The 15,938-nt window shown below is 38.1% G+C and overlaps 1 protein-coding gene across 1 annotated transcript in view; it reads right to left on the bottom strand.

Moving 5' to 3' along the window:
• Nucleotides 1-11,737: 11,737 nt before the first annotated feature.
• Nucleotides 11,738-15,938, bottom strand: part of WNT7B (Wnt family member 7B) — an 87,655-nt gene continuing 83,454 nt past the window's right edge. The window contains exon 4 of the mRNA XM_052690512.1: nucleotides 11,738-14,736. Coding sequence (XP_052546472.1) covers nucleotides 14,257-14,736 — 480 coding nt within the window. The 3' untranslated portion in view covers nucleotides 11,738-14,256. The remainder of the gene's footprint in view (nucleotides 14,737-15,938) is intronic.

The raw sequence follows: 15,938 nt of genomic DNA, 5'->3' as shown, positions 1-15,938 counted from the left end.
ACTACTTAAGTTGAAATTACTCTGAAGTGCATTAAAGGGCGTTTACTTTAGGCATGTTATTTTTTTATTTTTATTCCTATTGGAATTGTCTACTGTTATTCATTAAACTAACAATTTCTCCCCTCCTGTTCTTAAGTGTGACTTGTGACCTTGCAATCTATGTATTTTGTCATCACAGTGTGTTACCATGGAATTCATTTTGATGTCATGAATAAGGGCATTGTGAGTTTCCATGTTCCCAAGCATATTTGAGACATAGGTTTGGAAACAAAAATGACTTCACCAGTTAAATATTGTTAGATTCTATAGCATATCAAAGGTAAGAACACTTCTGCCCTATATTCCTTTACATAGAAGAATCTAGGGTTAGGAATTTCAAAGCAGGTATATACAAGAATGACACTACAAATAACATTTCACAAGATTAAATATTTTGTGAGAGCATTGAACTCTAACCCCTTTATGTTGCTGCAGACAAAAATCTTTCATATTGTTCGTAGAGCCTTCTCAGACTGTCTAATATGAGCAGATATATAAAGAAGAATTGCACTGTGCATAGCAGCACTTGGATGTGGCGAGAAGTTAACTCCTTCAAGACAACAGCAGCAGACGGGAATTTTTGCTGAAGATTGCTTGCAGGCAGATAGAGGGCAATGTTACATTGCTCCTTTTGAAGCTGAGAGCAGTATTTGGGCATTTTTCAAAACAGAGCCTTATACAATACACAAAGGAAAAATTATACTTTGGTTGTGCAGCACAGTGCATGTATTACATGCCTTAAATTAAAAAGAAAGCGAGTTCCCTTGGTGATCTACCTACCAACACGAGGTTAAAAGAGTTCAATTGAATCTCTTGTCAGGCTGTTCCCCAGGGTGTTTTATTCATCACAGTTAAATGGATGATAAGATTCTGTAGTAATGAAAAAGTTTGAAAAGCCTCAAGTGAGGGGAAAATGCTGGCTTGCATAGAAAGTGCTGGTATAACCACGACTTCAGATACATTCCTGTTTATTTGCTCTGCTAGCAGCTTTTGTTGTTGTTGTTGTTGTTGTTTTTCAGTTGAGACTTACACACGCTTTGCATTTTACATTCTAGCTCAGTACCATTTTGCTCCTGGCACCAGCCAAATATGTCCTCATTAAGTAAAATTTATGCTAATACCATTCTGATTAGCCAGCAGTCATTGATATTCACTCTCATTAGCTAAATTGGTTCGCTGGAAGACATCCCATTGAGGATTTTTTTTTTCCTGTTTCAAGTGGAATATAAAATGTATGGATTTGCAGAGATGGCAGATGATGATAATTATACCCTGTGTTTACTCGAGCAGTTTTTATCCTAAAGGCTCCCAAAGTACTTTGCAGCACTTACATCTGCTAGGAAAGAGAAGATTCTTTTTTCCCCTTCTGAAAAATAATCTCTGTCAGAGATAGAGGAGTTGTTCTGTTTTCAGTGTTAGAACAGACTGCACAAAGGAATCTCCCATTCTGAGTTCAGGAGCATTTTTTAATGAGACACAAAGCAAGGTCAATTCATATCAAATCTAGCTGGGGAATAAATGGAATTCATGCAATAATGGAACTTTCTACAAGCAATCTTTCTGGAGTGACCTCCAGCCCTGAGTTGGGAAGTGCTGCCAGCAGTAATACAGCAAAATTTGCTTCAGTGTGAGATTCTGAGATTCTGTCAGCCCACTCTGACACATCTGGATTGAGAGGACTGACAGTTCTGGTTGAGAGCTTTGTTTGTTTGTTGTGTTTAAAATACATGATTAATTTAAGCCATGGATGCTGTTGTGATTAATTATCATCCATTATATTTTAACTCTCATGGAGGGCCCCGGTTACTCAGGGATGGCCAAGTAGAAAGCTGTTACTGCCAAGGTGTGATCATCTTGTCATTTATACTATTAGGACGGTGAATATGTTTCTTTGTATCATACTCTCCATGTCAGGTGCCAGGTGGAAGGCAGCAATCATAATGCCTTATATTCTAAGCTATGTCTTTAACACATACATACAAAAAACATCCCTAATTGGCCTATCTGTATATGTGAGCATACATATCCTTGAGAATCTCTGCCACTATATTGACAGATGCATGTTTAGCCTTAAATTTTGATGCCGCATATAATCCATTTTATTTCAGGGTAAGGATTTCTCATCCATTCAATCTTCAACCTAACTGGGGGGATTATAAGTGCCTCTGAATGCTAATTTTTTAGATTTGCAATCTGTAATCAATACTGCTTCATTTAGGCTGCCAGCCAGCAAGCAGATGGCAACAAGCATTGGCCATCAGCAACGGCAAGATGGAAAACCCTGGCCTGCACCAGGTTCAAAATTCCTCATTTTGCCTTTGAATCAGCACTGCTGTCACTCCTGTGCAGTAATTGCAGTGTTTTCGCATGTGCTCTGCTGTTTCAAATTGACTGCCTTATATTGATCTAATCTTTTCTTCGGTAATCAAAACTAATTTCACATCCAAGAGATGCTTTGGAGTGGAGATCTGTGACCACAAACAGTAATGTGAAACCACCCAGATGCAGATAAATTGCCATTCTCCCTCTCTGTGCTGGGAAATTGCATCCTAATAGTACGACAATTGCTTTGTTTCCATGGTGATGTATGTGTGAGAGAGCTATAAATAATGTTTGATGTTTATAAACAATTCAGTGTAACTATTTGTATGCTAATATCTGGGATGCATTTCCAGCTATTTCACATCAATAGAAAATCAAATGGAAAGCTTGAAATTCTGGGAGCACTGTATGATGGTTTTCTTCCCCACCCCGCATCTCATATTTACGTTCTAATACACTTAATAACTAAAAATAACTAAAAATAACTAAAGTAAAAATATTGAAGTGATACATTTTTCCTTATCCATCATCAGCATTATCCTTGAGTTTGGTCCTATTGCATACAAAACTTTAAATTTAACAAACTGTTTGTGTGCATGCTCATCTCATAAAAAAAAAAATCTTAGTTGAAAGCTTTAAAATTACCTATTTTCCCTGTTAATGTGTAAGAGCAAAATATCTGCTTTGTTTTGGCACCGATGTTTCACGAACACTGAAGAAACAACTGTCACCATTTCTTTAAAGAAGGTAATAAACACACCCGAAGAGAAGCTTGTTAGCGTGTCAGAAATAACTGTCATTACAAAAACTGGACTATCATTAATATTTAAAATGGTTGCAGAAATACTTGCGTTGGAGGCAAATTCTGAGATGTGAAGATCCATCAGTAGGTAGAAATGCATGGTTGAGGGCATGGCCCTAAACAAAATCTATAGATAAATCTCCCTACTAGGGACATGGAGGAAGTTCCTCCTTCCTCTTGCATGGCTGGGGAAGCACTTATTCAAGCTCTTTGGCCAAGGGCCGACGTGATTAAAACCCTGCACCCTACCTCGGCGTGCTTTAATTGCTGCCTCCACACTTTGCAAGAAGTGTTTGTACTTGTTTATTTTTGTTGGTTTGATTGACTTAGCAGCCACGCTAGAAGAGGGAAGCAAACACACGCTAACAAATTTATGTTAACAGACATAAGTGTTCATGCTGCATAACACCTGTGGGCAGACACGTAGACAGCAGTGGGCATGCTATTTAAGCAAAATGAGTGCCATTTATCCATTGTCAGGAGCAAATGAAATACAGTGCATTAAATTTGTTCTTTGGCAATCATCCCAGTCAAACTGCCATGCTAGTGTAGCTGTGGACGCCCCTGTATTTACATTAAAATAGTTTGGAAAATGTTGCCTTTATTTGTGCCCCGAGTATGCAAACACGATCTCTTCTGCATGAGCTGCAAGAGGGGTGCCTGCTGCCTCCCAGCCCTTCAGTTCCTTCCAAGGGCAGAAAAACCCCATTCGGCTCCTGGGAAGGATGGGTTTCCCCAGTGCAATCATGCCAAAAGGACATGAAGAAATCTATTAGATGGAGATGTGTGTTTGTTATCCTTGGTTGGTGCAACTCTGTAGTCTGTGCCATAGGTGTCTGACAGCACACCCTCCTCACAATGTGTTTGTCATTTGCTTGTCACTGGTCTTAAAGGCACTCTCACCCAGCTTTTGGATAAGCAGCACGAAAAAAGATATGACCCAATGCTGCCCACATTAATAGAGGCAAAATATCACAGGATTCAGCAGGGAGCTGCAGAAGGACTGCGGCACTGCTGGGGGAGAGCTCTGTGCTTGGGTACCAACTGTACTTCATCCCTCTTGAATTGCCACCAGGCATCCTCATGAGATAGTGCCACCATGAACAGAAATTGTTGCTGTGGCACTGGCACACTGCTTTTCTATTAGTTCACCCTCAGTTCCACAAACCATGCCTAGTAGTGAGGAACAGACCAGCACTTTTAAGCAGGCCTTAGTCATCACTGGAAACAACAACTCTCACCATCAATTGGTTAAAGTATAGCCACTGGCATATCTATTTTTGTCTCTCACAGGCAGCTGGGGTGACATTAAAAAGTCATGGTAGCCTGTGAACTGCTACAGAGGGCATGTGCTCCTTGGTTTCCTAGGTCTTATTCAGTCTCTAAAGCGTCACCTGCTGCACCAGACTGGGATTGAGCTTTCCCAGGATTTCCTGAATGTGGGAGAAGGATAAACTACCTTGTCAATGGACCATACTTCAGAAGTGAGATCTCAAGCCTTGGCTAGTAAGCTCATATTTTATCACTCATGCTTATTCTAGGAAGATATGGCAGATGAGGTTCATTTAAGTATTAAGCTTGCATTATTTAAATATTATCTGAATATTCTTGTTTTGCTGTAAAATCCCACTACCTTCTTAAAAAAATACTCTTAGTGCATTTTTTTTTATATATCTTTCTCCAAGATAAAGAAGACTATATGTTCCTGTTTTGCTTATTTGAGATGTCTGAACTCAGAAGAAAGACATCTTTTAATATACAGATAGATAGATCTGAGAAAGGCTAGAGGGAAGAAAAATAAAGATTTGTTTTTATTAAATAATGACACCACTGACACCTGATCAGATTTTTACCAAAGTAGGACAGAAAGGAACCATGGTGTCTATTTGAACAAAAATGTTTCTTTAAACTGTGAGTGAAAGCATTTTCCCATCAAGCACACACGCAAACATACAAAAAGAATCCTGAAAAGTGTCTTCTCTCCAAGTAAGCACAAAAATTTGTAGTTTTGGGTTTTTGCAGATCCAAGGTAGGGTCTGGTTTGTATTTCATTCTGATAATTATAAAATCTTTTTATATCTTTTTTCTTTCCCCTTTTTGAGGTTTTTGCTTAAGCATATAGAAATAATTGAATAAAAATAACTAAAAATGAAGAAATATAGGAAGTCAATCTAAAAAGTTTTCTCAGCTTCTAGTCTCCCATTTTTATAAACAGTTTGAGAAATTTACTCCAACCCCATCTTTGATCTTGATTAATCTTTCTTTTTTCACAAAAGAAATTTTTTTGCAGAGCTCTCTTATGGGTATTTTTTCCCTGACTAAGGTAAGTTTGTGAAAATGTTGTAGGAAAGGTGAAAGTGCACAATCCTGCTGGCTTCATAACTTGCAGAGGGGAGACTTAGAAGAATTTAATCCTTTTTGAAGCAGGACTTAGAAAACCCAGACATTTAGGTCACAACATGCATCCCTACTGACCATTGAGTGGGGGCTGAATTTGGTAACGATTGTCACCTTTGAAAAGTTTCAGGTCAAGAGGCCGAGATGGGCCTGATTTCATTAATTGCTGATTAAAGTGCTGTGGCTTACCTTGCAGTCATCCACAGCTGGAGGGGAAGCTCAGTTCCCTCCTCATTCATCTGGAGACCATAGAGTAGGCAAACACTTCACAGCTCTGAAGTGCCAGCAGAAAGGTTTTCAGGACTGTGGCCAACACCCTTTACAAGTACTTTTTGGATCTGTCTCAGCTTGAGTAGAGACATTTGAACAGGCATCATTTTATGAGAGTAACTAAAACGCTGAAGTGGAAAAAGAAGCTCAAGTGAAGCCATCTAGGGAAAAGAGGCATCTCTTGAATGCAAAAGGTTTTAAAAAAAAAAAGAAAAGAAAAAAGAAAAAAAGAAAGGGTACTGTTATTAAAGGAAAACAAACTGAGGTCTTTGGAAAAGCATCCATTTGGCTGGCTTGTAAAAAAATGTATTTCTGTTTGTTCTCTGTGCTGGTCAGTAATTAGGGGTGGGTAGAAAAAGAAAGGAGGAATACCTGAAGACAAAAATTGTCAGTGCTAGTATTTCCACCAGGCATTTATGTGAACAGAACTGAGTTGCTTATACAGAGAACAAAACTATAAAAAAGGTTCCAACAGTAGTAAGAGCACCTAATGTTAAATTTTAATTTACCATCACCAAAAGAGGCATATGACCTCCTATTACCTGCTTGTAAATATGGATTGAATTAAGTTGAATACTGTCCCTCTTTTGCGATATAACTAAAAAATTAGGTAGTGATTTAAAAAATATATTTTCCATGAATACCTTTTTATTTGAATATTGTTTGCAAATACAGGCAAATCATATAATAGCACTATCAGAGAATGTTTATGCTTATTACTTCTTCCTTCAAATCTTTGGGACTGAAAATTGTTATTTACAGACTTCCAAAGCCAGACTAATGGAAGTATTGCATATTCTCAGGAAAGATCATTTTACAAACCTAAAAAGATGGAAACTGAATATGAGTAAAGGAGTAAGGAAATTCTGTATTCTGACCTGGTGCCAGTGTCATTCTGCTATTACTTTTTCCTTTTATACAATGATTTTGATCATTTTATCAAATCTCACAAGGATTTGTTCTATTTCCTGGAAACTTTTACACAGTGTGTGGGCTGTTGCAGAGGGTTTGGAGAGGAAGAGTGCTAGGGCTATAATTAGTCAAAATTAACGTGAATGAGGAAAGTCCAAGATACTCAACTTCTGTAAAGAAAACTTCCATCAGAATAAAAGAATCTTGTTCTGAGGCTTATAGAAAGAATAAGAGCTATTATTAATGCTTAGGAGTGGCTGTGTTTGACTAAGAAAATGCCATTGGATCCAAGTATTTATTACTAAACACACTTGAATAGAAAACACGCAGAGAAAACACTTGGTAATTCATTTGTCAAAAGCTGACTGAACTGTAGCCCTGCAATAATTATGAACTGGATATCATGGGCAGAGAAGCTGCTGACCACAAGCTAACTTCCTCATTCTTTCTCCTTCCTTCAGGAGTGGTTTGAATTAGGTAGCCAGCTGAAACTTCCAAAGCACGTATTTTCTTACCGTGTTACTACAAGCCATCTCCAGCTTTTTCTCATTTAAGCTCCTACTAACCTCCTCCTCCCTACTCATTTTTCCCCATTCTTGAAATTAAAAAAAAAAAAATTATTCATGCATTGACTTTAATTAAATGCTTCCCCAGTCCTTCTGCCTGCACATACGCACCAAGCACAGGGAGGCAACCTGTGCAGTGAGATAAAGACAGCATTGCTGAACATAATCCAGCAGCTCTCAGGTTGCTTGTCCAGAGCAACAGATATTCTGTATCACCTAATATTAACAAACAAGAGTCTTTTTCCCACGACATTATATATTTACTTTAGTCTACTGTTCAAGCTTTGCATGTTGGCTTCCTAAGTCTATTTGATCCCAAATGCAGCTCTGTGCCAGAGCTGCTGGAACAAAATGCAGTGGGTGGACAAACCTGTCCTGCTGCATTGCTTCCAGCCTTTCAAAAAAGAGAAAGCATTTGTCTGACTCACTACTGTAGATATACTAACAGAGCATATTGGTGATGATTTTCTGACTGAAAGTTCCTGCGTCTGCTCAAAAGGTTAACAGGGCAAATATTAAGTAGCTTATCTTTTAAAGAGAGAGATAAGAAAGAAGAGCTGTGATATGCTTGCCAATAAATACATGTCTGTACATCATGACTGATAATCTCGTACACTGCAGTAACCACATCAGGTAGGGCTGGCAGTTGGAGCCTCCACAGAAAACCAGGACATCTAAGCTGCAGCCCTAGCCACTGAGTTTTGCTGGACCCTTTGGCAAATGATTAGGGCTAAATTATTCTGCCTTCTGTTTCTGAATAAATAAAGGAGTGAGAGGTTTCACAAAACTCCACTTTCTCCAAATACAAAATGAGGGTTTTTTTTTTCTTTTCACTGAGATATTCAAACTCAAAGACCTACAAATAAAATAAGCATTATCAGGTGTTATTGTGATGCTGATGACACAGCACATCAGCAAGGAAACAAGATCTGTAACTCTGCAGTTCAGTACAAGAATACAAAAATCCTGTCTCTTTAGAAAGGGACAAAATGTGGAATGATTTTACAGAAATTTCACTGAATGTCTTCTGTGTATTTTCCAATTGCACACACATATTTATGTATTCTGAATGTATTGATATATGTTTGTATGCATGTCTAGAGAAATATATGCATGATGTGTGTGTGTATTAGGATTTAATTTGGTGTATACAGTTTTGGAGAGGGGATGTATTTTCCTCTCTCTGAGCAGACTAATCCTTTTTAAGTACTAGTACACAAACATATAATACTTGCTTCAGAAAGAATTCTATGCGATGGCTGACATTGTTGAAAAGAGATTACTATTAAATTTAACTGTGTTTTAATAAGACTAAACTGTATTCATTTTTAACAGGCAAGTGCAATCCATGCAGGCAATCAGGATGCAGTTGCCAGGAGAGCCTTTTGGCATAGTCGGAAGTGCGCAGGAATAGCAGCATGGATGGGCTCTGATAGAGTAACCAGGGGAACACTGCAGTGTTAAAATCCTTCACAAGTAGGAAAATGCTGTTAAATGTTCAATCCTTAAATTAATTTCTTTGCACAGCACAAATCTGAAGAGGTAGTCAAAATTATAAACTAACCATGTTGTAAGGAACTGCCTCATCAAACCACTGGACAATAGAGTAGTTTTTCAACACTCTTTGAGACTTTTTTTGTGGGCAAATAGCTCATAGGAGTTCATTCCCATGGCACAACTTCTGGTGTTCTTTCTGAGTGGCTTAATCACCTGGCCTGTGTGGGATTTTTCAGAGACGACAGCTGAGCCACTGCACCCGTGACTTTGTGAAAGGAGCTAGGAGGAGTGATCATCCCATGTGGCGTCCATTTAAGTTGGGTGGTGTGAACAGTCTTCAAAATGTCTTCAGTTTTCCCTTTACTATATGATGTAGGGAATGCTCTTCTTTTCTCACAGAAACAGGAATTAAACAATAAAATCAAAACCTTGTAATCTCCTACAGATTTCCTGTTAGCTTCATTGGACATAAAATGCTGTTTTTCCCTAAATTTCATGGCAAAGGAAGGCAGAGAATAATTATGCAGCCAGCATTCAACACAAACATTTCCAGTGTCTGGTGTGGTGACATTTGTTTGGGTCACCCATGAATCATGGATCATAATCATTTTTCATACCAAAGCACACGTTTTAGTGTCATAAAGCTGGTTTCTTACTGATCATATGGTATGTTTATAGTGACAAATGGAAAGGAGGACCCAAAACCAAAGTAAACTTTATTATTCCCATTTTGAGGGCCTTCTGTAGCAGCAAGTTACGAAAAGGACCATCCTATAAAATAGAATCGCAATCAGGTCTCCAAATACTGTTATCAGTAAAAAATAACACAAGTAATTTTTCACGTTTACAGCAGTATCATTAACTTTACCTCAGTGCTCTGTGAAATACAACCAACAACTTTATATTATGTGAAAACTGCCATCTTTATTCTCCACCAACCAAATCTTCTGAAGCATGTATATCTGCACTGGAGGAAATGACAAGGAGAGAAATACAGATCTTTGTTTTAAAAATGAGATGCAAATTTAAAATCCGCAATTGTGTCTCCCCTCTCAAGTAATGATCCAGAACAATTTCCTGATAGCAGCTGAAACACAAACAAAAATAATTGCAAACCTTTGTGTGCACTTGTTCTCCAATAAATCTTCATTTGCAGAGATACAGACAGAGACTGAATTTGAGGGGAAAAAATCTGTGTGAAGTTCAGCATACAGTGTGATTTGTTTTGCATGCATGAGGTTTCTCACAATCTCAGTATCACAAAGTGAAATTACTTGCAAACTTCTCTGCCTTTCCATTTTGACACTTTTTGGATGTAGGTTTATTTGTATATATTTGTGTCCTATTGTGGCTGTCACTCCGGGAGAAAAATGCTGGGTCTTTACTGTAGTATTTACTGTACTGCCTTCACTGTGGGAACTGTCACTGCTACAAAAGGCCCCAGTGATCAGAAAGGAAATGTGCAGTCATTCCAGTCAGTTATGACAATTGCTGTGAATGCAAATTATCTCCAGCTTTATAGAAAACTTTTTCCATTGAATGCCAAGAGTGCCTTCAGTAGCAAAAGATGCATTGTTTATATGGGAAATCTTCTATAAGGGAAGGTCTTGATTTGTTACATTTAATATCACTTTGAATTTTTAATCTTAAAGAAAGGAGTCTATGAAAATAGGTGTTTGAAACTTCAAGTGACTTATCTGCAACATGCTTGAATTTTGCTAGAAGAGTTGCCAGCCTTTTGACAAGTTTCATCTACTTTCCAGATGTATTCCAAACGCAATATTGTCATTTGCTATAAAAACTTCCTGCAGATCTATTAACAAGTTTCCCATGATGTAATTAGAAAGAAGGTGCAGTGTTTTCTTTGGCACCTGAGGATAAAATGCTGTGCATACTTATACTGCTGTAAACTCGGGGCAAATCAGTACATTTTAATGAAGTTATTTTGGACTGTGTTCATGTAGAACTTGGCTATGCCTTTATCTATAGCTGGATGTCTTTCCTGAGGGGCAAATACAACAAAGGTTGTGCATTTTCTTTGGATTCCTTATAGAAATATACCATTCTCAATATTAAGGATGTTGCTGAAATTCTGACCAAAGCAAATGCTGTCAAAATCCAGGTCCTGGTTAATCTAGGTGTCTGTAACTTATTTAAATAAACTGGAGCTCATGCAAGTGCACACACAAGAGGCCTTCAAGCCTCTCCTATATGCCTCCATTTCCTCTCTGTTCACTAATCTGTAATTGGAGATTCATGGAAGTGTTTTGGAATCTGAAGCCCCATTGCTGCCAATGAACATTTCTCTCCATTTCATTTGAGACTGTGGAAGTCTCTGGTAGCACCAAGGCTGGTGCTAGTTCCCAATCCACTGTACCATCAGTGTAAGTAGAGGGCTCTGAACTTAGATGTCAAACACAGGAGCCACTGTTCTTTCTCATAAACACAAAACCTGTTTAGAATTTTGAATCTGGATGCCATTTCTCATCCAGAGAAGCCCTTGCCTAAGGCATTTCTGCCTTTTCTTCTTCCCTAAGTAAATAATGAACAAAAAGAAAGAGGTCTAGAAGGGGAAAAAAATTAAGTTTTAATGGAAACACATTTCAGCTTTTTTTTTTTCTGTTTGCCATAAGACATTGACATAGTAAACAAATTGATCTTTGTTCTTATATTCTTTAATAACATACAGTATTCTGAGTTTTGTCATGGCTAATGTATGGTTAAACCATACGATGTTGCTGGTCACATTCAAACCTCAATTATCACAATTCTTTGACATCAAACTACATTTTTTAAAAGAGAAGTTGTGTGTAACCTACTTCTGTTCATAAACACATTCGTAAAAGATTTTTTTTTCTTTTTTTGTTATTCAGTACAGTAGTGGTAATGGTGTTTTCTGATCAAAACTGCTTTTTCTTGGGACGTAGTTCAAAATCCATGCACTTCTGTGATCAGCCTCTGCTTTGTGCCATACAGCAGTACCTTTCTGAATGCTGCACCCCTACATGAGCAAAGCTTTTATAGGATGCTCTGAAACATGATATTGTAGACAGATAATCCAATTGTAGGATTGTTACAATAGTGAATACCTGACGTAGCTATTTGAAATAGGGGTGTGTAAAAAAAAAGATAGCATCACTTTGGTCCACTTTTCAGAGTGGCTGATGTTATAATATATAACCTTTTTTTTCTTAATGCAGTGTAGTTCACAATAATTTAAAATACTCTATAGACATTTAAACGATATACAATAATATAACTTAATTGGATTCTTCAACTGTACTTAACAAATACTATTCTAATATATTTACAGTATCTACTATCGTAAGACTGTGCATTACTGTGCTTGGGAGCTTTATTTGCTTCCTGTCAAGAATGTAGTGAAAGTACAGTATTTTGCTATCATTCAACAATACCCATGAATCGAAGGAACTTTAAATGATATGGAGTGACCCTAACATTTGGGGAGGGGCCCAGCTTCCTTTCGTGCACTCATTTATGCCAAGGCTGAATTTGAACCTGGGGTTGTTGTTTAGAAACCAACAGCATTAATAAAAAAGCATGAGTGCTTAGAATTTCAGTTGCCCCATGAGTGACTCATCAAAGGAGTCTGATTTTCAGAGAGTAAGTGTCTCTGTCAGAAAGGCAGGTCTTCATGAGAGCAGTCAAACTAAGGTCCCCATGTGTCTGGTTACTTTTGATAGCACAAGCCCATACATCTGGGAGGTGATCCTAGATCATCCACATACTCAGCATGGGAGCTAGCAGAACAGCAACTCCACCAGCCCTTTGCCCCAAGAGCACAATGTGAGGTGGCGTGTGCTCCTGCACTGGGTGGGGAGTCCACATGGCTGTGCAGCCCCTCATGATAAGTAAAAGGATGAAAGAAAAGCTAGAAATTTAGATACGCAGATGTTAGTGCATTTTTAATCCAATTTTTCTGAAAATCAGGTAGGGATCCCTGCTGCAAGCGTATGACTATATAATTAAATGGGCTGTATTGTAATGGATGTGTCTGTTTAGAATCACTGGGTTTAGCAGTAGTAAAGCATCAGAGGATTTTTTTTTTTTAAATCTCTTAGAGGAAAAAGAAATGCGAATTAAAATTGAACACTTGTAAAAAGTCCTCTACTTTCTTAATATTCATACATTTATACCAGGGGTGTGTTATTGCCAACCTTAGAATAATGATGACATAAATTAACCCACGTTTTAGCTTTCTTATGCTCACAAAGCCATCACAATTCACAGGCTGCAGCAACATAGTGTTCAGCTACCATATATTTATTAATATTTATTAACTTCTCAGCTGATTCTGAGCTAATAATTTTTTAAAAACTATTGCTAATCTTATGTTTTAACCATTAAAGGCAAAGTGTAATGCTTGGAAGATCCTGCCAGTGCATTTGACTGCAAAGCAAAACCTTTAATGTTTGTTGAAGCATTTGTATCCCACAACTCTGTACAGGGAGCTGAGGGTGGGTGCTCCGTGCCTGAAGCCTGAATCTAAAAGAGTCACTCGTAGGCAGGAGGCATACGAGAAAGTCTTCATCAAGCATTCGTAACCACAGCTTCACATGATCTTTTGCTCAGTTCTGGTCATTGCCTAAGGCCTACAGAATTTGAACTCTCTACTAGTGGAGTGACAACAGATCAGTAGCATTGAAGAACTTAGGGAGAACCAAATACAAAAATCATAAAGTCAGAGTTCCAATAAGTTTACATTTAGTACAGAATTAAGACATAACTACCCGTTAGTGCTTAGAATTTTTTTATGCTATTAAAAACATAAATAATTATTTTTAATGTTCATTCAAAGAGTTCCAGTGTCACTGGCAGCTGATGTAATTTTGTTAACTTTATTTTTTCAAGCTAATAGTGGAGTATTTCCGACACAGGTTTTATCTCCCCACCAGTTGTGGTTTTCTCTCTACCTGCTTTCTTATAAATTTAGGGTTTTGCAGCAAGACTGCTTTGTTCTAGTCAGTGAAGATTTTGTTTTTTAACAAAAAAAAAGTCTTTATTTGCACAGGGCTTGGTGTTTCTGTTGTAAAATCTGAGAAAGTGTCTTTTTCTTTAAATTTCATGGGAGCTGCAATGCCATCAGCTTCTCTGATATGTATAACGCTTACTTGGAGAACTCTACAACATCCAGATTGCAGCTTAAAAAATAAAGAAAAAAAAAAAAAAGAGAGAGATAGAGAAAAGTTTCATGTACTTGTCAACATCACCTTAGTCCCGTTGTCCTGTTTTTCAAAGCAGTCACAACAGTCAGCCAGCCAAAATGCACCATCTGTAGAGGTGTAAGTGGTGGGGAGGGGTTGGTTTATGTATTGGTTTATTTTTTTTTCCCGAAGAAGATTAGATGTGCAAAATGATGCTGTTGTCGTTTGTTGTCCTCCACTGTCTTCACTGGTGGCAATTTGCTCTGTTCATTTGTGCACGACGCCATTATTTGCAGGTGAACACCTCTGTCCGCTCGCTACAGGTGTTGCACTTCACAAAGCAACACCAGTGGAATTTGCAGTTGCACTGCCACACCTTGGTGTACTGGTGTGTGTTGTAACCTCTTCCACAGCACATCATGTCACACCCATCCGCATTGGGAGAGGTGCGGTTACAGAGTCGTCCCTGGGTGCCAACACTTCCTGTGGAAGCATCTTCCTCACAGTAGTTTGGTGACTTTTCGATGTACACTAAATCTGTTTCCATTGGTTTCTGGTAACTCTTGATCTGCTTGATCTTCAGGAAAGTTGGCTGTCTTAGTCTACTGGCTCGTACCACCTCCACCTGCACTGCAGCATTGTATTTCTCTTTCAAAATATATCCGATCTCTCTGAATTTAGGAAGGGTGGTCCAGCAGGTCTTGGTTGTACAGGAACCTGAAACTCCGTGACACTTGCACTCCAGTTTCATTCTCTCTTCAAGCACCTACATGCACAGATATTGAATATTATTACCATGGGAACATTACATTGCAAGCTCACCTAAGACTCAATCTGTTCAGTTCACGTTAAAGGTCATTAATGTGAGCAGAAATTTTCAATGCATACTGATGAATCCCCTTGCCTTACAGCAGAATGCTTATAGCACATTTTGTTTTATGCTCCGCTTTATGAGAAATAGAGTTTTTGGACATTTTATTATGAAATACTTGTGTTCTGTTTCCAAATATTGGAAATTATTTACTTAAATTTCAGAAAATGTTTTCAGAGACAAAGTAAGACTCTGGAGACTTCAGAAATTTTTCCATTCATTTTGAAAGTAGAAGAAAAGAAAAATGCTTTTTAGAAGTGGTATAAGATTCTGAATATTTAGTCTTAATGGCTTTAAGACTAAATTTTATTTAATTTAGTTAATTTAGTTAATTTACAATATTTAAAATTTTTGAACAGTTTTAATATTTGCAGAAAAATATATACTATGTGGGTGAAAAGGCATTCATGTTCACTGCATAATTAAAAATTTTGCTTACACCAGCAATGGCAATAGCAGCATACATTTTAACTACTCAACCCGCAGCGTATTATCAGCTTTAAAAGCAGCACTTCTTGCAGTACCCTTCCCCATTTCACAGAATCACAGAATAACCAAGGTTGGAAAAGACCTTCAAGGTCATCCAGTCCAACCATCACCTATCACCAATAGTACTTACTAAACCATGTTTCTCAACACAAAATCCAAACATTCCTTGAACACCTCCAGGGTCGGTGACTCCACCACCTCCCTGGGCAGCCCATTATTTCACAAAAATGTTCATCCATAAGAATATTTTTTGCCCCAGGGCAATGGTTGTGCAACTTTAGAGGAAATAATATCCAATGTAGGGCCCCACTGAGCTGTGAGCCAAAGAGAAGAAGGAGCATTTATTATTGCTATTGCTGTGTAATGCCTAAAAATATCTCGTTCTCATTATGGATGTGCTTTCTGGGCTCAGTGAAGGTGTTGCCACCAGCCCCTGGAGGAGGCTGACCCAGCATCAGGTGTGCCTTAGAAAAGATAAAAATGCTCTCCTGCCTCTTTTGTGCCTGGAGGAGAGACAGGCCTCAGGAGAGCACCTCTGTTTTCCTGCCTTTACATGACCGCGACTGCACTCACAGCCACCATAAGCTTATGAAAATCAAGGCCTAAAA

Source organism: Tympanuchus pallidicinctus, unplaced genomic scaffold, assembly GCF_026119805.1.
Source record: "Tympanuchus pallidicinctus isolate F22 unplaced genomic scaffold, pur_lepc_1.0 scaffold27, whole genome shotgun sequence".
NCBI classification, from domain to species: Eukaryota; Metazoa; Chordata; class Aves; order Galliformes; family Phasianidae; genus Tympanuchus; species Tympanuchus pallidicinctus.
Note: the sequence above shows the minus strand (reverse complement) of the source record. Positions and strands in the feature narration are given on the sequence as shown.